At 48.1% G+C, this 27,886-nt stretch overlaps 1 protein-coding gene across 1 annotated transcript in view; it reads right to left on the reverse strand.

The window, feature by feature from the left end:
• Positions 1–1,198: 1,198 nt before the first annotated feature.
• Positions 1,199–27,886, reverse strand: part of LOC125943156 (uncharacterized) — a 33,804-nt gene continuing 7,116 nt past the window's right edge. The window contains exons 2-5 of the mRNA XM_049661622.1: positions 14,444–14,595; positions 8,984–9,051; positions 6,955–7,041; positions 1,199–1,603 (exon numbers count right to left, since the gene is read on the reverse strand). Coding sequence (XP_049517579.1) covers positions 1,464–1,603; positions 6,955–7,041; positions 8,984–9,051; positions 14,444–14,595 — 447 coding nt within the window. The 3' untranslated portion in view covers positions 1,199–1,463. The remainder of the gene's footprint in view (positions 1,604–6,954; positions 7,042–8,983; positions 9,052–14,443; positions 14,596–27,886) is intronic.

Consider the following 27,886-nt stretch of genomic DNA (forward strand, 5'->3'; position numbering starts at 1 on the left):
TCGACATAGTGTTCTCAGCTCCAAATAAGCTTATCAGCTTGCGTGCAAGAACAAGACCATATGGTACAATGAAGGACGCGTGCGAAAAGCAGCACAGAAAAGGGTACGCTAAATGCAGGAACTGTGTTATTTACAGAATACCTTTGCAATATGGAAGGATTTATTTATTTATTTATTTATTTATTTATTTATTTATTTATTTATTTATTTATTTATTTATTTATTTATTTATTTATTTATTTATTTATTTATTTATTCAAGGTCTCACAGGCTCCGAAGTGGAGTATTGCGTGAAGGGGGATTACGTGAGTATTGCGTGAAGGGGTGTTACAAACGATTAAACAATCAAAATGCGCAAAAATCTTGTTAAATCGAACAAAACGGCAGATGCATCAATGATTGGCTTAGGGAACATGCCAATAAAGTTAACAAGCCTGCGGCGGATGGCTTCCTCACAATTCATTGTCACAAGTGCGGATGCAGCGAGCCCCGTTTCGAAGACACAGTTACTATCGGGAGCAGCAAATGCGAAATAACTCGTCTAATCATTGAAAGTGATCACATTGAAAAGTTTGGCGATGCTTGTGTTAGCCAATCGTCCCTGTCACTGTCCAAGAAGGAATTGTAACTCCTGCGCATGCGTTAAACATAATAGTTTTCTTTGCCTAGTCTGCAAATGTGTAATTTTACCATATTACCTTGTGCTCTGTTGCCTTGCCTTAGTCTGCAAGTATATTAGACTATTATGTACCGTGTCAGTAGACACGTGCTTGTGAAGCGAGTGGAAAAAAGTGAGGGTATAAAAGGGGCGTCCGTCGCGGAAATGAATCGTTGTTGGAAGTTAGCGCGTGTGTGTGTCTTCGTTCTCCTTCTACGTCCCTGTGTTTTTTGCGCTACAAGAAGAAAATCTGTAAGCATGTTATACCTATGTTCGAGCTTTCTTCGGGAATTTCTGACGTCGTCTGAGCAATGCAGTCTACGAGAAACGAAAGTTAGCTGGCGAAATGGTACTGGAGATCAACTACGTCTAAGACAGTGACAATTATGTGTCTCCTCAAGGTTTTGACGACGTTCTGCAATCGACTTTATTTCTGAACCTTCAAGGCCTATGGGAAATGATAAACCAGAACATGCCCTGGGATAGCTATTATCATATTCCTCTAGTTTGCACATTAAAGAATGCGCATAAATGGATTACCTGTTGGTATACGTTTTTCTACCAATGATGGGGTAATACTTTAAGTTCAGATGTGAAAGGGCTGAAAATATATCATTGTACATTTCAAACGGTCTGCCAAAACATATGCCTGTGTACCAGTATTGCAAAAGAGACACCGCACATTGCATGGATTCGATTAGAACAGCCAAATGAATTACTCATTTATTTGAGAGGCTTAATTATATCCAGTGTTTCTTTTTCGCTTCAAAGTTATAGGCACCAGCTTGTTAAAGGTAATCTCGAATTAGGCCAAACTACTGGCCAAATGGGCCACAGGTTTCCTCGTCATAGGCCTGTCTGGCATTGTCGCAGTTGTCTTGAGTTGCTCTGTGCAGATCGATGGAACATCATCAGCGAGCGTCTCCAAGGTCCACATAACGCACACTGTAGACAAGGGAAAAAAACGACAAGAACACAATATTTCAGTGATGAAATGGCCGCGTAATCGGGTCATATATAACAAAATTTTCAAACAGCTGTAAAAAACACGGTATTTTCGGCCTTGTTACAGTGGCTATAGAGCATACAAATTTAACCGAGAAACTGTACTTCCGACCAAATAAGCAGCTTTGGCATCAAGAAATAGAAGCCGTTCTAATTAGTAGCTTTTGTTTGTTCAGTAGTTCTGTACCTTCAATATCAGTATTTTAGAGTATTTTTTTCAATAATGTATAAATTTTGTATTGGTTGCACTTTCAGGACTTTGTTTTGTTGTTTCAGCCTATATCTGATGTGATGAACGCGATGGAGCGAGACCAGACAAGCTTGGCTAGACATCGCTTTGGTATGAGCCCGGTGTTGAGGTCACAACCACAAAAAAACGCGCACTAAGCGTCAACAGCTTCGTGGCTGAATCAATATTGCACCATTTATTTCTTAGAAATAACACGTTATATGTTAATCGATGTGCTGTCTACCACCACCTCAAGCAGGAGTTGATGAGCCAGAACTTACTTATAATTTCTTCTGACATACACCAGCATATCAAATCAGCTTTCGTGTGCTGCTTTACTAAGGCAATACTACATCAGAATCCCGCCTAAAAAACCCAACTTCATGCATCTTAATCGAATCGGCAGGTTGACGAGTAACGTCGTTAGTGCTGGACGGAACGTCATTAGGGCTCGATAAAATCACAGTAGGTCAGAGTAATCAACCTTAACAGTGACTTTTTCTCAAAGATTACGAAAAAAATGAAACCTATCTTTGAGATAATTTTGATGTGACACTGCCATTTTTCACGCTGGAAGGGCTATGCAATAAACACTTCCATTAGCACCATCAGCACTTTAGTCAGCAAGGCAACTGCAGTGAGCGCATATCAGCCACGATACCACCACGGAACTAGCGAAACGTTATATTGCCGCAGAGATCTCTCCGCGCGAAGTATCCTTCCAGGCGTCTCATCGCACCGCCGTTAGAAGAGCGCCAGCAACGCCTGGCGCATGGCGAGACAGCGCCATGCGCCATGTAGCCCTCTTGAATGAAGCGCACTAAACAAAGTGGTTTATTGTGGGCGAACTTGTGCCCGGAAACTTAAGACTAGAACACACACAATTGGCAAACAGCGTCCCGTTCCACAGTCAGCTACGTCCGAAGATTGAGCACACGCGCAGCCGCGTTCGCGTGCACGAGAGACACGCGCTGTCTCGCCATGCGCAAGGCGTTGCTGGCGCTCTTCTAACGGCGTTGCGATGAGACGCCTGCAAGGATACTTCGCGTGGAGAGATCTCTGCGGCAATATTGTCACGCTTAGTGTGTCGCTACGCGGTCGCCGTGTCATTTTATTGCGATAGCAATTATATGGACACTCAAAAGCAGATTTCTGCCGTCGCCGTCGCCGTCGCCGTGAGGTTCCGTATGACGTCAATGGAGATGAAATCGTCGCCGGTGGTAAGTGGTTCTTGAGGGAAAGGGAAAGGTTGGCGCTATCTTCTGCAGCCCTTGAGGGAGCACGGCTCAGCGCCAACGGGGAGGGGTAAGTGGGAGCGAAAGAAGGGATAGAGTGGAGACGCCATGGCTGGGCGAAGCAAAACCGGCAGGCATAGGCGGCACGTATCAGGCCGAGATGGAAGGCCTTGGTGTGCTGCAGAGTCTGCGGGGGTGTTGTGCCAGGCCGGTCAGGCCCGGGGTGGGAGTGGGAGGCCGTGAGGCCTTCCCGCTTGTAGAAATGTCCTTAGAGGCGTGCGGAGAGCCCTGACGAGTCAAGGAACTCACGAGCCCTCAGAAGTGCAGAAAGTGTGTTCCGGCCGGGGAAGAGAGATCGTCCTCCTTGTCACAGGGGAGGCCCGGCGCGGAACTCCTGCAGGAGTGGGCCCGCTGCTGGAGTACGCCGGGCAGGCCAGCAGAGATGTTCGATCGTCTCCGGCTCCCCGCAGGAGCTGCAGGCCGGGACGTCGCTCGTCCCAGTCGTAGCTGCGTGCTGCCGTCCCTGCAGCCGATGCGGAGCCGAGAAGGAGCGAGGTCTCCCTGCGAGCCAGGCCTCGCTGGGGGAGTGGTCGTGGGCGTCGCCGCGCGCCGAACGCTGTATGTGCGAGTGAAAGGGCGCGAGGGGCGCGCGCTTTCACGGGGAGTGAACGCACGGCAGAGAACAAACGCGCGTTCTGCGCCGTGCTCGCTTAAGGGCTGCAGAAGTAGGCGTCTCTTTCCTCCTTTACAATCATCATATATGTAGAGCAAACGCGCCTTCTCCCGACGCGCGAGAGGCCTTGGGGGAGGGAAGGGAGGCGACGTTTAGCTGCGGCACCAAGTGCCTATTTATATCAGAGGCTCCAGCAACAGTCACCAACGCCGCACGCGTTTTGAGCGAACGCGGGCAAAACGCCGACGGCGTCGACAACAGTTCTGCATGTTGCCGGTGCTGCTGCATGTACAAGTTTACACAGCTGATAAAGCTAATATCATTTACTCCGTATTGCGTGAGATCGCGTGACGACGACTGTATGAAAACAACTGTATGAGTCGGTATGACGAGAATCGAAGTGCGCGGCACGTCTCTTGTCGAGACATACCATAATGTACTATTCCTATGTGGTCAACGCATATGTCATTACCGTATACCTACAAACCTTTCAGTGAGTGAGTACGAACTTTATTGAGGCCCTGAGGAGAAAGAATTAAAGCGGGGCAAACCTTTCAAAATGTCAGCTTAGCATGTTGCACAGTTTAGCACCATTTGCGCGGTCAGCAGTGGCGGGCCGACACCGGAGAAAGTGCAGTGCACACTTCCTATCAGTATAGGAAGTGTGCACTCCTTCGTCACGCTATCACTCTTCGTCACTCTATACACTCTTCGTCACGCTACCTCACGCCATTGTCTTCCGATAGTCTTCGTCATCCGTTTCTCCTCATACAGTCTTCGTCACGCCGTCGTCCTCCCGGTATCATCGTCATGCACTCTTCGTCATTCAGTTGCCGTCATGCCATCGTCGTCATGGAGCCTTCATCATTCCATCGACGTCATTCCTTCTTCATTGGGTCTTAAAGATGCTGTCGCCAATAAATGTGATTATGACGTCGCAGTCGTGCCATCATCGTCATACAATCGTCGTCATGCATTCGTTGTCATACCGTTGTCGTCACGTCGTCGTTTGCGTGCAGGCGCCATCACACCCTCGCCCTCATCACGCCCATGTCATCATTGCCTCGTCGTCATCCTATTGCCTCAATTCCCCAATCGCCCCGCTTTCGTGGTTATACTGTCCTCATCATTTCAGAATCATCAAGCTGACGCCGTCATACCGCCTTCGGCAGTGACAGTGCATACTTTTAAAACCGGCGAGCGCTCAAGCGTCGAAGAACAGCGTAGCAGTTTAAACGAGAACGCTATAAAACACCTCTTTCACTCAGAGAGAGAGAGAGAGAGAGAAACCAAGAGAGAAATGCAGGGAAGTTAACCAAACACGTACCTGTTTGACTACCCTGCTTATGGAGAGGGCGAATAATAGATAAGAAGGAAATACATTAAAAGAAATAAAGAGACACTGAAATATTATGGCAGAAGCAGGACCATCAGACCGCCAAGCGGTTCATTCGAGGTCGAAATCTCTGGAGCCAATACTTCTAGCTCAGACAATAGGTAACACTGAAATATTCGCGTTACACAACCGGGACCGTCATGTGAGCTTTCTTGTGGTTACTTTCATTGTTCCTATGGCGATCAGCATCCACAGCTTCCGTGGTAACATGGCTTGTTTGATAAATGAAATGATCCTAAAATCGTATCAGTTTTTCATTGGCCATAGTGCAAGCCTCGTCTTCGAGCCCTAGCGAAACTGGAGTGCTGCGTTTCATACATGATCCAGACGCGAGTATCTAAGCACTGAGTAATCCGAATCTGCTGCGCAAGTTGTTTGCATATTACAACACCATCATTTCGTCTAGAGCGCTCATAAAGCATATTTTTAGTGTCACTAGTGGCGTCATCACAAAAAAAGGGAGGGCAGATGGCCAACGAGGATTGTTAACAGCAATTGTAATTCAAGACAAAGTGCCAGTGAAAGACTGCTCGGCAGGCACTGAGAGAGCCAGGCCGGCTTGTTCTGTCTACTGTCTTTTTTTTTCAATAATATGAGGACGAACGAGGAAGTCTTTGCACCTATTTTTTAGCCATATTGGGGCTGTAAATGTGTAGTCAACATATTCATTCCAAACGATCGACCTTTCTTGGATCGTGCTCCACGGCATGGCGCTGCTGTCAGTTGAAGATGGCGGTTGTGCTTCACACGTTCACGGCGTACGAGCACCGATGCGTGACTCGTTTTCTATGGAGCAAGCGTCGAACGCCCATGGAAATACACAGGGAAATGCAGCCTACGTATGGGGAAAGGTGTCTTGCTTTGATAAGGGTGAGGTGGTGGTGTTTTGAGTTCAAAAGGCCGTGAAGATTTGGATGACATTGAGCGTTGGTTCCAGTCAGCCGGACGAATTCTACTGCAGGGGCATCTCAAATTTAGTGCTGCGATGGGACAAATGTCTTAATCGGGGAGGGGACTAAGTGAAAAAATAACGTAAGGTACGTAGAAAAGTGCGTATATTTGTAATTACCTGTATGTACCATATTTTGGTTAATTAAAAATAGGCGCGAAGACTTTCTGAGTCGCCCTCGTATTAGAATTTGTGGGAAACGAATGTAAAAGTATCGATTACCTTCAATTAGTTGCTCAATAGCTTCGCTGGGACAGTAGTTGTTCATTGTAATAAATAAGTTTTGAATCACGCATTTGTAATTGTAATCGGTTTCTTTTTCTCTGTGACGTGTACACGTGCGGTTCCACCAATGGAAAGCATCTCCTGGCACCTCTCACACTTCTCTCGCTGTGGACGGCCCCAACGTTGCGAAACTCAACAACGAGCTCAAAAATATGCTCACGTTTTAAAGCTTTCTCTTAAAAGGAACTTTCATATCTTGGACAGCACATAATCGTAGTGTTGTTGCCATGCCTCGTGATATTGACACGTATACGTAGGGTGGCAACACGTTTGAATTGCAAACGCATACGTCGTGAATGCACCTCGTATGCGCCTAAGGTATAAATTAGCCCTAATGCGTGGTACAATAAAATTATATTATGCATTTTACACCAACCAGCGTCCAATAGCGTCAGCTGATATTAAACAATAAACAGGCGGTCAGTCAGCTTACAATGACATCTCCCCTGCGCTTATGTACAATCGACTACAGCCGGTGCCTCGTTCCAGTACACTGAAATCGATAAAGGCGCTTATCGCATTACCTTGCTTGTCATAGATGGGAAGTTCCATGATAATGCAGTCTTTGTAGTTCGAGAAGAGGAAGTGGGCTTGTAACGTATTCTCGAAATCTGCGTGATGTTTAAAACAAAAGGTTTAAATGCATCTATAACCAATCAGGCGCTAAAACAAAGGATTAAAGCATATTCCACCTTAAAACATCGTGTTAGTTGGTCAAACTGTAGTCTACAGCGCAGGTCACACTGACGTCAAGATGCCACGCTCTCATCACCCATGTAAATCGTGCCACATTATATATAGTCTTACATCAGCTCATTTTGGTCCTAATTTTGGCCACACATCCTGCACCCTTTCCCCGTCCCTTACCTCATACGAATATCTACTCAGCCGTGGTCGAATGAAGCGTTTCTCTAAAGTTTTTGCACTACATGTGTTCTTAATTCACTATCGTGGTTTATGAGGCATGCGCGTTGTACCAAGCGATTTGATGGCGTGGAAATTGTCAGCATGGGGCCTTTCCCCTGCAGCAAGGGCAGTGGCATTTCTCTATAACTCGTCACTATTGGACGACCCAAAACCTATGTCGACATTCGGCGGACATTGCAATCCGTTTTCATTGCACGAATTCTCAACGTGTAAGCCATTATGTACGTGTCTCACTTTGTCGTACATGGACCGATATCATGCGCAATCACGCAAAGTTCCGAAACCGGGGAAATGTCTTTATGTGTAAATAAAAATACCTGCCCTATGTACACACCACGTAACGTGTTTCCACATATGCACCATTCCCCTAAAACTAAGAAAGCTTCGCTTACACGGATACACATCAGAGGTGTGATCTGCCGGATTTAGGTGCACGTTTAACAATACGAAATGATCGAAATGAATCCGGAATCGCCTCTACGGCCTGCGTGATAAACAGACCATGGTTCTGGCACGTAAAACACAGAATATTTGTTTTTTCTGCAAATTTTTGTTAATGCCAAAGCATTGTATGCCCCATTACGTGAAAATCCGACGTTGTAGTCGGCGGCGTTACTGAAAGATGGTACCAAAAATGGCCGACGGCGCGAAGAGTTAACACCCGTCAAAAATGCTCGGACTGACGTCAAATTTGTCAGGTAGGTTTCTGGAAACAATGTCAATTAATGGAATTGAAAAGAAAATTCTGTACATTTCCGTCTGGGTGGTAATCGAACCCGGGCCTCTGGCGTGGGAGACGACCCTGGCGCCGCGGTGGCGCCAAGGTTATGGGTGACTAAAGTTGGGCCTAGTGCGTGCGCACACGTCACCTCACTGCTTCCGCCACTACCTCCCACGTGTCACTTGTTCTTCGGATTTCATCGGCACTGTGTCTACTGCGATGCGACGAGGACGTCTACTCGACGAGAAATCATGAGTCTATAAAATGAGGTGTGCCTAGTGCGTGCGTCATCTCATACGTCACATTGCTGCCTCCCGCGCGTCACTTGCTCTTCGGATTTCATCGGTGCTGTGTCTACTGGGATGCTCTTTGAAGGGCCTACCTCAGAGGAAGCTGTGAAACGTGGTCGCCCACGGAAGCGTTCCTCAGGAAAAAAAACAAGAGAACACCAAAAATTCATCGTTCTGCAGCAAAATGGTCCGAATGTTTCCGGTCTGTGGACATAAACAAGCACACCGATTCAGCAGAAGGAACTCTAATGCATGTCGAAAACGTAAATCGAAAACATCTCATTCACCTAAGCGATTATAATGCTTTCTCATTCTCACACGTGAGCAGTCTTAAGTGTCTCAGCAGAATTTTTTCTTCTTCGATTGGGCACAAGCGGTTATTATTTCTGTAATCATATTCCCCTTAGAGTCAGTGGAATGTTATTGTTTTAATATTGGTTATACTTTGGTATACGACGTGATTATACTACTACAACGACACCCAATGAAAGCTTGAACATTTGATTCTGCATAACGTTGGTGTGATTTATTTTGCTTCGCAAGCTGTTTTCAATAAAAAAGAATAGGAATTTATTTACATACGCTTGCATGCAACTACAATAACGCAATATTTACCATTGTTGACAGTGAACTCTGTTGTGTCAGACGTCGGGCCAGGCTTGATGTGGTAGGTGATAGTGCGGCTGTAATCAAGATCAGATATAATTGCACTGCCAGTTGAAGTCAAATGCACAGGACAAAGTACGGAACATTGCAATGACGGAGGCCCGATGTTTTCTAATATTCAATATTACTGCGCGCGGTCACGTACTTGCTAAAGATGAAAGAAAGCACTTATTAGCTATACGTCTGCTGTTGGTTTCCTTCCATACCTATGCATTGTATGCCTGGGTAGTTGCTTAAAATTCAAAATTCAGCATGCACTTCTTCTTTATTGTTAATTTTCCAGAACAGTCCATCAGACTAATAAGCTTAGCTTTTTCTTGTAAGCACGTATATTTGACCGTAATTCCTAATGCAAGTGAGGCCAAATTGATCAAAAAGCACAAGTTCGCATACTCTGTGTATTGTATTATTCCGCATTCTGCGAGTTCCCAGTTTACAGCTTCACTGCTAGATACCTAACAGATGTTCCTTCCGCTTTTATTTTGTTGCTCATCTATATTTCGGTCACTTGACCATGAACAATTTTTCGGTTATCTCTTTTGCCGTCCATTCCACGCAGTGTAGTATATCAATGTCGTCACTCAAAGGTCACCTAAATGACCCATATCGCTTTTACGTACAATTAAGAACGATTACGACACACTAAAAGATGATAATGACCAGCGCTACGCACTGTTTTCAACTGTCAACAGCTGATAAAGTGCCCTGTTTCCCTCTCTTTTTTTTTTTTTTTTGCCTTGCTCTCCACACTTTAGTCTCGTCATCGCCTCGCCTTCGCCTTTAAAGCTTCGAAATTTTCGTCTTTTTACTGTCCCTCAGCCTTGCTGCCTAATTTCGTCCATCTCTCATCATCCTATTGCAGCAAAAATCTTACTTTCGCTTTTAGTTTTCTATACCATGGTAATCAATTTCCTTCGACAACACAAGCTGGAAACAAATAAGAAAAAGTACCTTCTCAAATCACTGTTGAGGTTGAAAAAAAATTCCCCTACATGCCACACACGCTCTCCCGAAACATGGAAAGCTGACAAATGCCGCTCAACCTATGACAAGCAAATGCTATGGTTACCTTTACCTAACTTGTTAAATAAGTTGGACAAAAATGGCACAGATGTAGAAATGATCTCTTTTAATGAGCTTCGAAGGTTATATGTAAAACTCTTCAATGTTTTAGGTTTTGCTGAAACACTAATAGCGTTTCTCGATTTCTTCCGTTCGTGATTCGGTGAATTTTTGACAATATTTTTGTATATATTATGAATTTTTATGCACATATTTGCCCATCGTTTGCATTCTTGTACAGTTTTCTGAAGTTTTTTGCGTTTCCTACATATTGATTTTCTTCTGTACTTGTATGGAACTGATACCAGATACGCATCTGCTCTATTGGCATTTATAAGGAAAGGCCACAACTTAACATGTGCAGGTGTTCAAGCGTACAGATATCAACTGGATGGTAGGTAACTTAAGTTATCATAAGCATTTCTCGAATGCTTATGGCGTGAAAGAAGTTTATTGAAGTGCGGAAGATATCCAGCGTCACGAAACTTGAAGTACAGTTTCCACGGACGAAGCTTAGTAAGAAGATATTAACACCGAAACATTACGAAGCCCGCTAGGCTCGCAAAGTGGTCACTGCTCCTGCATTTTGTTGGTTACTGGCCTAGGAAATAATAAAATGAAAGTACAAATGGTTGTAATTAAATGGTTTGTAGTGAACACACAATACAAATAAACGGAAATCAAAAGTTGTAACTTGATTTCATTTTATTGATAAGGGGAGTACAAACAAAAGTACTTCTAGTCACATGAAAACCTTAATTATAACCTAAATGATACACACTTAAACTACACTTTAGCGCAGTCTTTGGCCTCCATCGCTGAAGAGACGCACCAAACAATTCCTGAATTTTAACTTTTAAAGAATGTTTGATTTGAGCAGCATAGTCTACTTATTACAATATCTGAACTTTTTAATCGACGTAACAAGAAGGCCTGATCTTTGGCAGAAAAGTCACAATTGCGATTGGCACAACCGAGAATATTGTCTAATTCTAAAAAACCCAGTGTGAGATGCTACTTGTAATATTTTTGCCGTTATACCTGATTAAACCATAAACTTCTTGCGAAATCGCTCAAAGCCACAAATACAATTAACCGCAGTAACCACCTTCATTGCATGCGGCCTCTACCCATGGTCTAAGATGCTCGCCACAAAAGTCGCAACTGGTGGTAGTCTGGCAGCGGGCGCCGAAAAGACTCAAGGAAGACATTAGAGTTGTGCTTGACGAAGACATTTTGCCGTACCCCAATGTCAAGATCCTGAGACTGGTGATACAAGCAAACAAGGTGAAAGCGTCTGTTGGAAAGCTAAAGCACACGACGGAACAAATACTGCACATGCTCCGCAGAGTGGCGACGAGAGGTAGAGGAATGAAAGAGAATGACACCCTGAGGCTCGTACAGGCCTTCGTGGCTTCCCGAATTACGTACATGGTACCGTATCTCCTGCTGGCACGGTCGAAAGCTACCAGATCGACGTGATAATCCAAAAAGCAATCAAGCAATCCATCGAAGTCCCAATGAGTGCCTCCACGGACAAACTCATGAGGTTGGACCGGCATAACACGGTGGAAGAACTCATCGAGGGCCACCTCTCCAGCCAGAAGCATCGCCTAAGTCAAACGAAGGCCGGCAGAAGAGTCCTGAAGAAGATCGGCTGTGAGGAGACGAGACAGACGAAGCAAGGACACCTATCAGACGTCTATCTAGAAGCCATCAAGGTAAAACCACTCCCCAAGAACATAATCCCAGCACACCACAGCGGCAGACGGGAGGCCAGAGCAAGGGCTTACAGCAGGCTGCTGGCTGGGCAAAAGGGGGTAATCTTCACAGACGCCTCCAATTAAAGACAGAGGAAAAAGCTGGGTGATCGTAACGGTGACAACCAAAGAAAAGCTGCTAACGTGCGCGACGGTAAAAACAAACGACGTCGTCGAAGCAGAAGAGCTGGCAGTTGCCCTGGCCCTCCCTATACAAGGCAGGACCTGAGTGGTGACAGACTCGCAACAAGCCTATAAAAGCTTCCAGTCGGGCTGGGTGTCCCGGTTGGTGCTTCGGGCGCTCAAAGGCAACGAACCCCGAAAGGGGAAGATATAGAATTAACCTGGGTTCCGGCCTACTTCGCAATGGAGGGCAATGAGTTTGCCCACCAGCAGGCCCGAGCGCTGTCACACCGGGCCACAGCCGCAGAGAGGAAAGAGGAGAACGCAAACAGCCAACCACTGGTCACGTACAAAGACATAGTGGATTATTACAGAAACGGGAGACAGAGCTTCCCCGTGCCACACCTCAAGTTAACGAGGGAGCAGCAGAAAACATATAGGCAGATCCATAGAGAGTCGTTTCCCGTACCCCGGAATACTAAACCGCATGTACCCTAGCCAGTACGGGCAAGAATGCCCCGTGTGTCATGAGCCAGGTACACTCCAACACATGATAGCAGAATGCAAATTTAGCTAACAACACCCACCACTCCGCACCAATCCTAACCCCAACGTGATCCTCCTACCCATCCAACCCCTTAGAGAGCGATGGAAGATCTTGCTGTCCAGCCCCGCCCTTTCGCTCGTAACCAGAGACCAGGCGGCGAGAACAGCATATGGATTCCCGTGAAGTGAGAACCACTTCCATCCGGCGCATGCGCGGGAAAGCTCACGAAATAAAGTTTGTCATTCATTCAATCAATCCATGGGGACTGTACTTACAGGAATTAGAATGGCACTACTGGAAGTGGACATTACTGTAACTATTTCAGAGTTTAAGGCATGATGATTTCAGCCCGAAATTGCCTTCATTAAATCAAAACCCAATGCAGACTTAATCTGAGGAAACTACAACACTAAGGAAGGTCGAAGCCCTGCATTATAAGATTTTCGGTAAATATGTGGCGTTGAAGATTTGCTGCCACCATCATTATCGCTTCTTCAAAGCCCAGTTCACTAAAAGTTTTTCTACCAATAAAATATGTCGCCTAACTACGGCTCGCACATACGCGCAACAGCTGGTACCACTAGACATCTGGTACCACTGGGTTCTGGTACCACTAGATATAAACACAGAAGAATAAGTGTGTTTGTGAAGACGCATACTTATCAAATCACGGTTGTGACAAGCTCTAGCTTTCTAGTTCTGCTATCGCTGAGAGGGATCATTGTTAAGTAGAGGCCGGATGTTCAGGCACTAAAAATGTTCTTTAGGCGCCAATTATGGGCAGTAAAGCTGTCATTTAAGGCCACATGTAGGTGCCACATACTAATATTTAGGCCATGCACAGGTTCAATTAATAAGAACTTCCGCTGTACATCTGGGGATAAATGAGTATTTTTTATATACATAGCCCAGTAAACCCTGGTTTTGCGATAATTTTATGTACTCGATAAACGGGAATAAGGGCAATTTCTGTAGGTTGCAATATTTATCTGACCTCCATTGGGGCTAGGCACCAAGAGAAAAGTCGTGAAAGCAGTGCCAAATAAGCATTATCTAAAAAATATAGGGGTTCGTGCACAGCTGGCTGTGTCTTCACCTACTGAGTATATCTGTTTGCATGCAGAAAACAAACATATGCACTCAACATCCACTTGAAGTTAACGGCACAAAATTATACTTTAGAGCATCCAATGGTACGATCCCCTCTGTCGGTCAGAACGTTCGATAGTTCTTTCAATAGCGAAAGCCTGGGATTTTTGTCCGAGGCGTGTTGAAGTTTTGAACTGACTCTCAGCAACTTGTACAATGCGGATTGCGGCGAACCTCCCTTGAACATCTGAAATGAGCGCCACAGTCACCAAAGATGGCATCAAAGAGGTTCATTGAAGAGCGGCACATACCCTGCGACCTAAGTTGTCGTGAAAGAGGTTAAGTAAAGAGTGACACATGCCCTGTGCCACATACCCAGGGACCAAAGTTGGCATCAAAGAGGTTCATTGAAGACTGGCACATACCTATTAAACCAAGGTTTTGCCGGCAGATGGTTTCAAACACAGTTACCAGAGCACAGGATCTCGATCCTTTACTCATACGACCATGGACTAACCAGGGACCAAAGTTGGCGAGAAAATGGTAGCACGCGGACCGACAGACCGACAGACTGAGAGGCAGAACCACAAACTGGGTGAAGTTCTCAAATAATTCTCACCGCAATAATAAAATGTTATCAAGCTCTGGCATCTGCACTACTTTTTCTCACCCTCACCTGTCATAAATACCTTACACTCGTCTTCCTCTTGTTCAAGCCATAGCAAATAGAGCGTCCAGGGTTACGCCTATTCTTTAATCATACGTTGAAAATTTTTGTTCACAACATCACGCAACTGGTAATTGGGTGTTCATTTTATAGCAGCTCACTTTTTTTCAGCGTTGTGGCCCTTGAGTAAAGACTCATAGACGATGCTGGGCGGGTCTTCACTGAATACCGTCCGAACCGCGGTCATGCAGTCGAACTCTCCGTCGTCGTTAGTAGCGGCCATGGCTACAGCGTAAGGAAACGCAGCAAGAGCCTGTGATATAAGTCACACAAAGAGAACATGCACATTCATATACATTTCGCTACTGAACTTCAGATATGTCACTCATGACGATTAACACGCATAATAGCATTCGTGCCATAAACAAAGTGGGCAGCTTGCACTAGTGGTGCAAGGCTGGAGTATACAGTGGATCTGGTGATCGGCCTAGCTTCTTCCAGCTTCTACTAGGTTTGGCTAAGTTTTGCTAGGAAATGCTAAGCGCTGCTAGGCATGGTATTGCGCATTAGAGCACTGCACGGGCCGATTTTTTTACGTTAGGCTGCCGCCCAAGCCCGACCAAAGGTTTTATAGTTAGAGCCGGGCCCGGCCTGGGCCCGTAAATATTCTACGTTACCCGCCCGGCCCTGCCCGCCACCCCTTTATCTTAGGCGTGAGCCCGGCCCGAGCCCGGCCCGAGCCCGGCCCGAGACCGAGTAAGACATGTTTTTCAGAGTCGAGATGCGCGAGGACAACTCGCTGCGCGTTACATGCACACCATTATAAAGTACGAGCCCGGCCCGAGCCCACATCAAAAACCCCAAGCCCGGCCCGGTCCGGGTCGAAAAGCACATGCCGTGCCCGAGCCCGGCCCAAGCCCATGAAAAAACTGCTCTACCCGGCCCGGCCCAGCCCACGGGCGGGGCCGGGCCCGGGCTTTCGGGTAAGCCCGAGCCCATGCAGTGCTCTATTCCGAATCGGCTCGCTGGCGAAGCGAAGATTCTCGCTTGGCTGTGCGGCGCGCTTCAAGATGAGCGGCTTCTTCGGGTGTCCGGATCTTCTTTGGTCGCCCCTTGTCAAGGCTAAATGTACTCGCCACAGAATCAACGAGAGTTGTGCAGCCCGCCGTCGCGGCGGCTCAGAGCTTTATCTCCCCGGTGACGTCATGATCAAGCTGCGCCTCCACACATGCCGGGGCGTGGCTGGTCGAAATCTGCCGAGCTGCTGCCGACGCCGCCCGCGTTTCCCCGGTGCGAACGCAGGAAACGGAGAACGAGGGCGCCGTCGGCAGAGCAACTCAGCCGCTTACACTAACACAGTGTAACTTCAGGGGTCTCAAGGACCGCAAGAAGCGGGCTCATCTCCGCCTCTACCTTGAGACCCTTGAGTTCCTCGTCGCCGTGGTTGCCCTTCAGGAACCCGGCGCCGGCGTCAAACTCACCAACTACACTACATTTCAACACAACCCGCAGACATGTATACTTGTTCACAAGCAATATACTGCGCAGGAGGTCACACTCCCCACAACACCGCCTTTCTCGTACACGATGGTGTCGGTGCTGCCTCTAAAGCGGTCTGACCCACCTGTACACATTCTGAACATTTACTGCCCCCCGAAACTTAAGAGCGTTACGTTCAGCGAAATTTTCACGCAAGCCATGCAGGTAGCGGGAAGGGATCCCCTCCTGATCGTCGGCGATTTCAACGCCCCGAGCAGGCTCTGGGGGTACCCCCGGGAGGACACGCGTGGGAGGAAGCTTGCGGAACTTCTTTCCACACTTGGACTCACCCTCCACACTGACCCCGCCAACCCAACACGTGTAGGCAAACGAGTGTAGGCAATTCAACGAGACACTTGCCCGGCCCTCACAATTACACGCAACATACGCCATGCCGACTGGCTGAATACAGAGGACACTCTCGGTAGTGATCACTGTATAATCAACACAACCATCTGCATGCGTCCCCTGAAACGCTCACTAACACAAGCTCGTGTGCCGGACTGGACGACTTTCCGCACGTCTCTATACCTATCGTAGACCCCATCCAGTCGGGCTACGACGCCTGGTCCAAATCGCTCACGTCGACACTCAGACAACACGAAAAGCAGATACAGCTCACGGACACACAAATGGACGTGGACAATCACCTCCTTCATCTTTGGGAGGCCCGCCGCAGCCTCACCAAACGATGGAGGAAACAGAAACATAACAGACGCCTCAAGAAGCGCATCCTCGAACTCACACAGCAGGCCGCGGAATATGCCGCTCAGCTAGCCGACACTAACTGGGTGGACCGGTGCAACGCGGCTGCGCGCCAGATGTCTGGCCGCAACACGTGGCGCCTGTTCCGCGCTCTCATCGATCCAACACAAACACGCACGGAAACCCAACGCCACTTACATAGGGTCATGCACAACTTTACAGGAACGACAACACAGCTAGCGCATACGCTCTGGGATCGATACCTGTGCACCACAAAGGACCCCCGGACAACCGCGTACTCGTATGCAGGCAAAGAGAACACGGAGCTGGAAACCCCGTTCCAGCTACATGACCTCCGGGCGGCCTTAAGCAAGATGAAGCGTGGCACTGCACCCGGGCACGTCAAGGTTACGATCAAACTCTTGGCTAACCTTCCCGACAAAGCGTACGCCGCGCTCCTCAGATACATCAATAACATTTGGGACGGTGAGACTCCTCTCCCTCTCGACTGGAAGTCGGCTCTCGTGACCTTCATCCCGAAGCCCGGCAAACCTATTGATGTGGAGAACCTTCGCCCCATCTCCCTCACGTCTTGTGTCGGCAAGTTGATGGAGACGATGGTGCGAGACAGACTATCCGACTTTCTCGAAACACAGCACATTTTCGCGGACACCATCTTCGGTTTCCGCCCTCAAAAGTCAGCACAGGATATACTTCTGCAGCTCCACCATGACGTCTTAGATCCTGTCGAATGTCCCCACAATGACAAGGTGGTCCTGGCCTTGGATCTTAAAGGCGCATTCGACAACGTCAAGCACGAAGTAATCCTAGACCACCTCAGTTACACCAACTATGGCCACAAAACATTCAGTTACATAAGACAATTTCTTACAGAACGCCAAGCCTACATACGCATACAAGATGCGGAACACGGACCATACATAATCGGCTCGAGGGGAACACCTCAAGGCGCGGTCCTGTCTCCCCTCCTCTTCAATTTAGCCATGCTTCATCTTCCCTCCAAATTGGCTTCTCTGCCTGGTATTCATCACGCTCTTTACGCGGATGATATCACAATCTGGGCCACGCAAGGTAACCTGGGCCACATGGAGTCCTGCCTGCAAGCAGCAGCAACCGTAGTCGACAACTACGCAACCTACTGCGGACTCCAGTGCGCCCTTGCTAAATCTGAATTTGTGCAGCTACGTTCCTCCCCTCGGGACACAACTCAGCTACGCATCATTCTCCCCTCGGGGCCGATACGGGAGGCCAAGGAAATCCGCGTCCTTGGCCTCTTCATACACCACCAACGCAGGGCCGACACCACCCTGGCCAAACTTCGCAAGGTGGGAGACCAGGTGGGCCGCATGGTCCGCCGGGTTTCCAACAAGCGGGGCGGATTACGAAGCAAGGATGCATTGCGGCTTGCCCATGCTTTCGTAACGAGTAGAATCCTCTACTCGACCCCCTACTTGCACCTGCGCAAACACGATGATGACCAATTGGAGGTCATCCACCGGAAAGTCATCAAGCGGGCTCTCGACCTCCCGATCACCACGTCCAACCAGAGACTTCTGGCCCTGGGCTTGGTGAATACTTTCCGGGAGCTTCGAGAAGCCCACTTAGTCAACCAATACACGCGTCTTGCACAGACCCCGTCCGGTCGCCGCCTCTTGGACCGGCTACACATCAAACACGACTACCACATTGAGGAAAGGGTGAGAGTGCCAGAACCCTGGAGACGCGCCCTCCGGGTCCGACCCCTTCCCCGCAACATGTCCAGAGAAGACCATAGCGGTCGTCGCCAGGCGCGCGCGAAAGCGTTGCAGCGACACTATGGTCACCAACAACACGTGTATTACGTGGACGTTGCCGGCCCACACCACGGGGTGTGGTACACGGCCGCAGTCGTACACAATACTAACACAGTTAACGGGCTACAGCGCAAAAGCCTACAGCGCAACACACGCGGAGGAGATTGCCATCGCTCTGGCCCTCACTAATCCCACGTCGACACATCATCACCGATTCGCGAGGGGCTTGTCGGAACTACGAGCTGGGGTGGGCACCCCCGCTTGCCCGACGCATACTCCAATCTAGCTGTCTATACTTTGATCCAACTCCGCGTAACCTGATTTGGGCCCCCAGTCACCAGGGACTCCAGGGAAACGAACAGGCCGATCAGGCCGCCCGCGCACTCTCTCCCCGGGCTGTCTCCCTGTCCTTGGAAGCCTACTCCCAATCAGACAATCTGGCCCTTTCATTCAAAGAAATCACCGATTACTATAAAGAGAAGCACCGGCGTTACCCGGCCCCTTGTAAGGGACTGGATCGCGCTGACGAGCGCCTCCTCATCAAAATTTTTACCAACACTGTACTGTGCCCGGCGGTGCTGAAGCATTTCAACCCATCCTTTGACGGTGCGTGCCAGTTCTGTGGGGAGGTGGCTGACACCTTCCACATAGTATGGGCGTGCCACTCAAACCCATCTATCCCCCCCAACCCCAATCCCACCAGAGAGGACTGGGAGGCGGCCCTGCTCGGCTGTCAAGACCTCAAGACCCAAAAGGCCTTCGTTCAACGGACGCGGGCGGCGTTGCTTGCCAATGGGGCCCCGGAACAGGGGCTCCACCTAGTACTGTGAGGGGAGGAGGCCAATAGGGCCCTAACCCAATCACCTCTCTGCAACTAGTTCAATAAATGTTTTTCACCACCACCACCGCCGTCGGCAGCAGCTTTGCGCGTTGCCTCGTTAGTGCTGCTACAATTTATTTTTCTCTCTACCTCACTCTTATTTTCTCTTTCCCTCTCCCGAGCATTGCGCGCGCCGCGCTTGGCCGAGCGCATGCTCTCCTTCCCTCTCCTTAACGTCCCATGTTAAGGCAACATGTGCACGGCACGGAGAGGAGGCGAGGCACACGCCGCTCCGTGAGGTGGTTGCTAGGCAACGCAGTGACGCCATAGGTCGGCGAGGTATTGCGACAGCAGGCGCCACTTTTTACGGTTTATTCTTATTTTTTATTTTCGAATACTGTTAGCCCTTCAGGGCTGTTACAGGGTGGGAAGGGTAAGTTCAATCAATACAGCACAGTTCCAGCTCTTTTTCAAAAGTTTCTATTGAAGACGTATTATCAAATACGCGTCGGTCAAGGTTATTCCATTCTATAATTGTTTAAGGCAGAAACGAATGTTTATAGACGTCAACTCTTGGCACGTAGGACATAACTGCAAAGGGGTGGTTAGTACGTGTTGACCATCCACCGGGCGGCCCCAAGTATAAGCCGGAATCCAAATTATTGAATGCATTGTGATAGAGCTGGTAAATATATTAAGCCTGCCAATTTTTTTGCGAACAGCCAAAGTTAGCAGCTCTGCACGTGCAAGAAGTTTTGTTACGCACTGCGTTCTTCGGTAACAGGAAAATACAAACCTCACTGCCATTTTTTGGACGCGCTCAAGCTCGTCAATGAGATATTTCTGATTTGGATCCCAAATTATACTTGCGTATTCCTGAGTTGGCCTTACTATTGATTTGTATGTTTTTAGTTTGACATCAGGTTGTGCAATTTCAACTAGCTTCGCTGTTAAAAATTGCACATCGCTAACAAGTGCAATGAATTCTCTATTGGAATGCTTGTGTGCAGAACCGTATCTTCTGTGCAACATTGCTTATATTGCCTTTTACTTAGAGCAAATGCTGATTTTTACGAACGCCGTGCACGAGGTTCCATTGGTTTTAGGCTCAGGCTTTTCATAACGTATTATTTGCCGCAGGACCGAGGAACCTGATGCGCCACTACTCTTGCATATCTAAAAATTAGACTTGGGGTGCTATGCAGGATGCGCCGAGTTTCTCGTTCACCCGAGTTTTACCCGAGTTTGCTCGATGGCAGTCAGTGAACGAAGATAGCAAGGAACGTGCAAGAACAGCAGGCAAAAAGAAATGTCGAGATAAAGCCACGTATGACAACATGAGCGCACCCTGCGCGGCACAGTGCTGCCGGGCTTCAAGCACAGAGGACTGCACAACAAAACGCGCCAGCGCCGCGTATTGTTATCAACGTATTATCGCAATTTAGCAATACCGTCACTGTCCCGCTGTCTATCTGCACACTTGCCGTGAGCCGCTTGCCACGCCTTTCTCGGGCGCGTCAAGGGCGTGCCTCCTTTTTCGGGCATTATCTTTCTATCCTCCGTCGAATGCGAACAGGGCACATGCGGTGCATTCTTGCACCTATACTTTCCCTCAATCGAATACTTTGAAATACAACAAATAAAATAACCAACATTTTACTTCTTAAAGTATCGTTTTTTTTTTTGTTTTGAATGCTGTAAATTTGTGATGACAAACGGACATATAATGAATTATTAAATTTTGTACTTTTTTGCCACGAGTCGCGACAGTGAGGCGAAAGCTTACAAGCGGATACATTCTAGAGGGTCACACGCACGAGGGAGTTCATGCGGTGAGCAGTCGCCAGGGGCGCTGCAGTGCTATGTTCGATAAAGTCAGTCATGACAACGATCTGCCCATTCCCTGTCTAATAGGGGAATGGCAACGCAGCGCTGCGGCATGGCTGTTCACCGCAGGTGCTTCACTGCGGCGGCTATTATGGCCGCCACTTTACCAACTGAAACGACACTTTAGCCATAGAGACGGGAGCAACGGCTGTCGCTGCAAAATGGCTGTGCGGTATTCTGGGTCCGTAGTGACGCAGCACAATGAAAATGCACCAGTTTATCTGCGTGCGCGAAGTCTCCGCGATGCATTGCGAACACGAGCGTGCTGCCCAACGACACAGTTCGTCACTTGTCACCGCTTGCCCATTGAAGGTGCCTCCGTGCGCATGTGCGCAGAATTTGAGTGTGTTGTTCACTCCAATGTGCTTGCCGATTGCCTCTGCTGCTGAGCTAACAGCGATCGCAGATGGATATCGTAACGACAGCGCAGCAATCGCATTTTGGTGGGTGAGGGCTCTTGTGTGCAGTTAGGAAATTAGACTTCGAACACAGGAAGGTGTTGCAATTGTTTAGTGTGCCGTGCTTGTGATGACAAAATGCCATTGCACTGGGTGTGTTTGCGCTGACCGCTGACCGTGTTTGCTGCACTATATCATTGACAGAGCAGCCATCTCAAATGACAGCGGCGATACGTTGTCGTTGGAAAACACTACGCACTGCTCAAGATCGTCGTCCACCACGGCGCATCGACGCCTTGCAAGCAGCTACAGTGACGTGCGGATAATTATTTGCTGTGCTCTACGTAGCCACAACGCAGGCAATGAACCGTGTTGTGGGGTCATCACAGCCCAAGAAGACATATGCATAAGGCAGCGAAAGTCGACACTTTTTTTTTTTTTATAGTGGTGCTGAGTACATCACCGATGACAGTGCGTTGTGCGTGTTTTATTTCGCCGGTCAAGATTGTTAATGCCTCTCAGTTCCGCACCACGTCGCTGTTGTCGAAAAATAAGTTGGGCGTGGCCCAACCGTGGTGGGCGCGCACAAGAGTTACATGCCTCGCTCGGGGCGTGACCTATGGTTTTGATTGACACGCGAACTCGGGCCAAACTCGTACATCGCGAAACCCCCCTCGAGTTAAACTCGGGAGCATGGGGGCGGCAGCAGCAGCCTGTGTCATCGCATCCAGCGGCGGCAAGCGTCAATATGACCATCTGGACCCCTTCAGCTACATGACCGACGTAGAGTTTCAGCGTCGTTTTTGCCTTTCCAAAACGTCAGTGCGCTGGCTGTGTGACGAGTTAGGCGAACGCCCTTGTCTGCGGAGACTGCGTGGTGGGCATATTACGCTTTCCGAGCACAGACTGATGTGACTAGGCTGCGGAGGAAAAGTTCGTGCGATCGCTTCGCTTCGGCTCTCTCCTGTTTCAAGCGCTGCTCGTCCACCGCGCCCTAGCCCCACGCCAGGTCCGGCGTCGTCATCGGAGTACTGGGGCACCTGCGAGCACCGGGGGTTCAACCCGGGCCAACCAACCTGAGTAGGCGAAGTGGTCACATTATATTGGAAGACTCAGAATGGAAGCCGGGCTGCCTTCCGATGCAACAGGTGCCGAAATCAGTTTTCGCAGTTACACGGTAAAGCTGCACTGCACGGTCAGAGAGGCGAAGGACGTTACTTCGCCAAAACGCACCGCCTCGGCCGTCCGAACGACCACCTGTCCAGGCGGCAAATGATTTGGCTCACGTACTGCGTGAGCAAAAGCGTAGACATATGGCTGTTGAAGGAGATGACCGGCGACTTGTTTCCTCTATAGGAGCACACCATCGCCGACAGGACGAACTACCCCCGTAAGGTCGCGAGGGACGAGCCGCTGGCGCGACCTCCACTTGGTATCCCGGGTAGATAGCGCAAATTGATGAGTGCCTTCTTCGCGGCGAGCAAAAGTATACAATCGAGGCCGCCTAATGACGGCCGACAACTTTCCGCCAGCCGCCAAAATTACGGCGGTGTTAAAGTTGGGGGCCCATGGGTCTTCGGCATGTTCTGCGCGACCAGAGGGGTGCTGCGACTTTCAAAGTCGACCGAAGAAAGGCGGCGACGCTAGGCGCCATTATTGCAACCAATGTTACACCGGGGACCATTATTCATAGTGACGAATTGGCCGCATACAAATGTATCCCAAATTTAGTGGATGCTAACGGGGCTATGCCTCAATCCGCATTGGTAGACAGTCAACCAAAGCGTGAACTTTGTGGACCCCATCACGGGCGTTGACACGCAAAAAAAAGAAAGTTATTGTCAAAAAGTGAAGCGCTTCCTCGTCAGCGATGGGTACAGGGCAACTGCACCGATGCTGGAGTCCCACCTGGGATGCATGTGGTGGCAGTCAACATCCACGTGCGCTGCAAAGACCCTTTCGTGCGTTTGTTAGAAGCCACGGATCGCTCGGGCTAGCCACTACAAAGACTCTTTCCTGCGGTTGTTAGAAGCCATCGCTCGACGCTTGCCAGTATGGAGGTGTATCGCAAAGTAAAAGAAAATAAAGCGTAGTTTTCTGACCCTTGTATGTGTGCTTTCCGGCATTCCTGTGTGCTTACACGGTAAGCGCGCGGCAAACCACTTATGCGCTAGCCGACGCTCACTTCGTCTTGTAGCTGGATGCGCGCGCTACTCGCAGCTTTTCTTTAGCGCGAGCAACGAGCGATCTGTTAAAAGCCCTGTGTGAAAACCAGGCGCACACCAATCTCTGCTCGGAAATGGGAGCGCAAGCACGTAGCGAGCCGCACCAATCCAATCTAGAGCAAAGGAGAAACGAGCGATCTGTTGGAAACCCAGTGAGAAAAGCAAGCGCACACCAATCGGTGCTCGGAAATGCTAGAGCAAGCACGTATCGAGCCGTGCCAATCGAATCCGGAAAAAAGAGGGGGGCGAGCGTCTCCTCGTGGCATAACGCGAAACGTATTTAAATACAAATTAGTCTAATACACATTCCGTGTACATAGTGGAAACATTAAAATGCTTACAACCCACGTTAATGTGACTAATATTATTGTACTTAATGAATTTATTTTATAACTTGCTTGTGCCTGTAATGCACTCGGTGGAACGACAAACAAGTGAAAGAAGGCACGACCATGCACCGACCGTATGATCACGTGAGCCCCAGTTTGTCGACTGCCCATATGGCAACGCCCAAGGGATAATAGCCACCCAGAGTGAATCTAGATTAACCAATGAAACTCGAGGCGTGCCGATGGACAAACTTCGTCTTGTTATCATTTGTTCTTTGATCTTGGGGCGTCGCCAGAGCTCGTGAAGATCCCGAGTTTCGCCAAACTCGGGGCATCCTGCATAGCACCCTTGATGTCATTTTTTGGCAGCTGCGACTTGCCACCTTCTTAGGACTAGAGAGCTTGAATATCTTTCGAAGCTCATTAGAAGCAGAAAAGGCTCATTGGTGAAATGCAAAAACACCCGTGTACTTAGATTTAGGTGGACGTTAAAGAACCCCAGGTGGTCCAAATTATTCCAGAGTCCCCCACTACGGCGTGCCTCATAATCAGATCGTGAGTTTAGCAAGCAAAACCCCATCATGTAATATTTATTTTTGAAAGTCCAATTTGCTGATTGTGCATGACGTGTGTTGTAGCAATTTTCATCATCTAGCGGCAAATATGACGTTGCTCAAAGGGGGTGCTGTCTCACTGACACATATTGTGCGAGGGTAGTAACAATGCTAAAACAATTCAGCCGAGACACTTAAGACTGCTTACGTGTGGGAGTGCGAAAGAATTATTATCGCTTAGGTGAAATGCTTTCGATTTAGGTTTTTCGACATGCATTAAAGTTATTTCTGCTTCTTCTTCTTCTTTCTGGGGTTTTACGCGCCAAAACCAGTTCTGATTACGAGGCACGCTGTAGTGGAGGGCTGCGGATAAATTCTGACCACCTGGGGTTCTTTAATGTGCACTACAACGCAAGCACACGGGTGTTTTTGCACTTCGCCGCCATCGAAATGCGGCCGCCGGGCCGGGATTCGATACCGCGACCTCGTGCTCAGCAGCGCAACGCCTTAGCTGACTGAAAAGTTATTTCTGCTAAATCGGTGTGTGTGTCTGCGTATACGTTCTCCACAGACCAGAAATATTCAGACCATTGTGCGACAGAACGATGGATTTCTTTTTGTGTGTGTGTGTTCCTTTTCTTCGTTTTCCGAGGCGTGCTCCCGTGGACAACCACGTTTCTGCCACGTAGCTGCCACTGAAGTGGACGCTTCGGAGAGCATCCCAGTAGACACAGCACCGATGAAATTCTAAGAATAAGTGACGAATTCTAAAAAGCCTCCGGCACTGATACCTGCGTCATTTCGGAAGGCAACAACGCCATGTTTGTCAATCGCCTTTTCTACGCAAGACAAAAGCTCTTTGCGGGCCGAGGATAAAAGAGGTCCTTTACGTCGACTGAAAAAACCTTTACACTAAGATTCATATGGTTAGTCAGTTAACGTACAACATCGTCCGAACCACGCACTAAGAAAGAATCGTCTATTACTAATCTATTAAGGTTTACTTTCAAGAAATGCGCTACCACTTTTTGTGCCTGAGTGACCTCTGTTTATTTTTCCGACCTAAGGTCAAGTGCCTATAAAGGAAAGCATTGTGGCACGATTTAACAATAGTAATGGCACGAGACAAACAGTGTTGTAATCTAAGCTCGCGGGTCGAGCTTAGTTTACAGCACTGTAAACTTTACTTAAAACTTTACTTTACTTGAAATTGTAAAAAACAGAAGGTAAGAGCAGGATGGTCAACCTTTTCAGTGAGGAAGGGCGGGTAAAGCTCTTTGTGATGAGGGCGAGCGTGAGGGAGTGAGGATAATTTTTTATAGGTGAGAACGAGGGTGAGGAAGGGTGGTCAATTTTTTCAACGTGAGGGTGAGGTGAGGACGGTATTTGCGTCGTCAGGGTGAGGGAGGAAAGCAAGAAATGAGAGCATTTGCCCACCTCTGGTGTCCAGCGAGAAAGTTCGCCAAAGCCGGACAGTAGCTTCATAAGTGGTGCTAAGATTCGGGGAAAATTTCGCACAAAGCGACAAGATTATGACCGCAAGTGCACAAATCTCCGAAGTTTCGAAACTAAGGCTTTTGAAACTCAGAAATAGCACTACGTTTGTCAGGTACAGGGAGTATCCCCTTTTATAAAACGATGTGATTCTTTATGGTGAATCACCGTGACTCAGTGACATTTGTTTAGCATAATTGGAAGGTTTTCACTCATAAGGCAACTGTGTATAGTGCTTGACGAGCAAAAAGTGTTGCAATTGTGGGAGACCACGACGACACCCCCCATACCGAGATCAAGCGTGTACAAGCCTTCCATTTCAGATCAGAGAGATATAAGTTTAATAGTACGAAATGCAAAGAGGTCGGCCTGAGGTACATTCCTCTAGCTAGCTACTCTGCCGTTGGGGGAAGGGGAAGAAGGAAAGAAAGAGGCGCATGATGGATGACGATGTCGAGAGAAGGAGGACGTAAAACATAAAGCAAGCAATTTCGTATACTCAGAGCCTACAGTCCAGGCTCGTCATCATCATCAGCCTATATTTTATGTCCACTGCAGGACGAAGGCCTCTCCCTGCGATCTCCAATTACCCCTGTCTTGCGCTAGCGTATTCCAACGTGCGCCTGCAAATTTCCTAACTTCATCATCCCATCTGGTTTTCTGCCGACCTCGACTGCGCTTCCCTTCTCTTGGTATCCATTCTGTAACCCTAATGGTCCACCGGTTATCCATCCTACGCATTACATGGCCTGCCCAGCTCCATTTCTTCCGCTTAATGTCAACTAGAATATCGGCTATCCCCGTTTGTCCTCTGATGCACACCGCTTTCTTCCTGTCTCTTAACGTTAGTCCTAAGATTTTTCGTTCCATCGCTCTTTGTGCGGTCCTTAACTTGTTCTCGAGCTTCTTTGTTAAGCTCCAAGTTTCTGCCCCATATGGTAGCACCGGTAGAATGCAATGATTGTACACTTTTCTTTTCAACGGCAGTGGTAGGCTCCCAGTCAGGATTTGTTAATGCCTGCCGTATGCACTCCAACCCAATTTTATTCTTCTGTAAATTTCTTTCTCGTGATCAGGGTTCCCTGTGAGTAATTGACCTAGATAAACGTACTCCTTTACAGACTCTAGGCTCGTACCTTTAAGCAAAGCTTCATAAGCTCACAAGTTTCGGTGGTGTTGGTGGTGTCACGCTCAAAAGTGGGCTGATCCTGGTGATAGTGGAGAAAGGGTCCAAGATCAATGCCACATGCTAGGGAGAAGAAAGAAAAAGAGAAACAGAGAAAGAAAGAGAGAGAAAGAGAGAGAGAAAGAAAGAGAAAGATATATATATATATATATATATATATATATATATATATATATATATATATATATATATATATATATATATATAAAATCACCAGCCCTTCCTCTGTCCAGAAAAAGGGGGTAACCGAAGCTTGTCGTGTGTGTACCTGACCTACTACTTTCCCTTCTCTTACCTACTACTTTTCGTTCCATATCGTGTTACTTTTAGTTCCCTTTTCTCCTAATTGTGTTTCCCTTTCGTGCACCTTTTCCTTCCGTGGCGTTGTAGGCTTCCTTCCCTCGATGAATACTTTTAATAAACGTTTATGTTTTATTACCGTGACATGTCGTGAACTTTACGTTACCTTGACGAAGGTCAGATGCACACACGACAAGTTTCGCTTACCCCCATTTTCTCGACAGGGCAAGGGATGGTGATTTTTTTAAATGTCAAGTAACGCTTGGATAGCCTTCAAACACGACTGAACGTCTGGCCAAGGGCCTAAAGTAACGTCCTGCGACAACGATGGGCTGTTGAGAAGCGTAAGGTCA

The sequence above is a fragment of the Dermacentor silvarum genome, chromosome 2 (assembly GCF_013339745.2).
Source record: "Dermacentor silvarum isolate Dsil-2018 chromosome 2, BIME_Dsil_1.4, whole genome shotgun sequence".
Lineage (NCBI taxonomy): Eukaryota > Metazoa > Arthropoda > Arachnida > Ixodida > Ixodidae > Dermacentor > Dermacentor silvarum.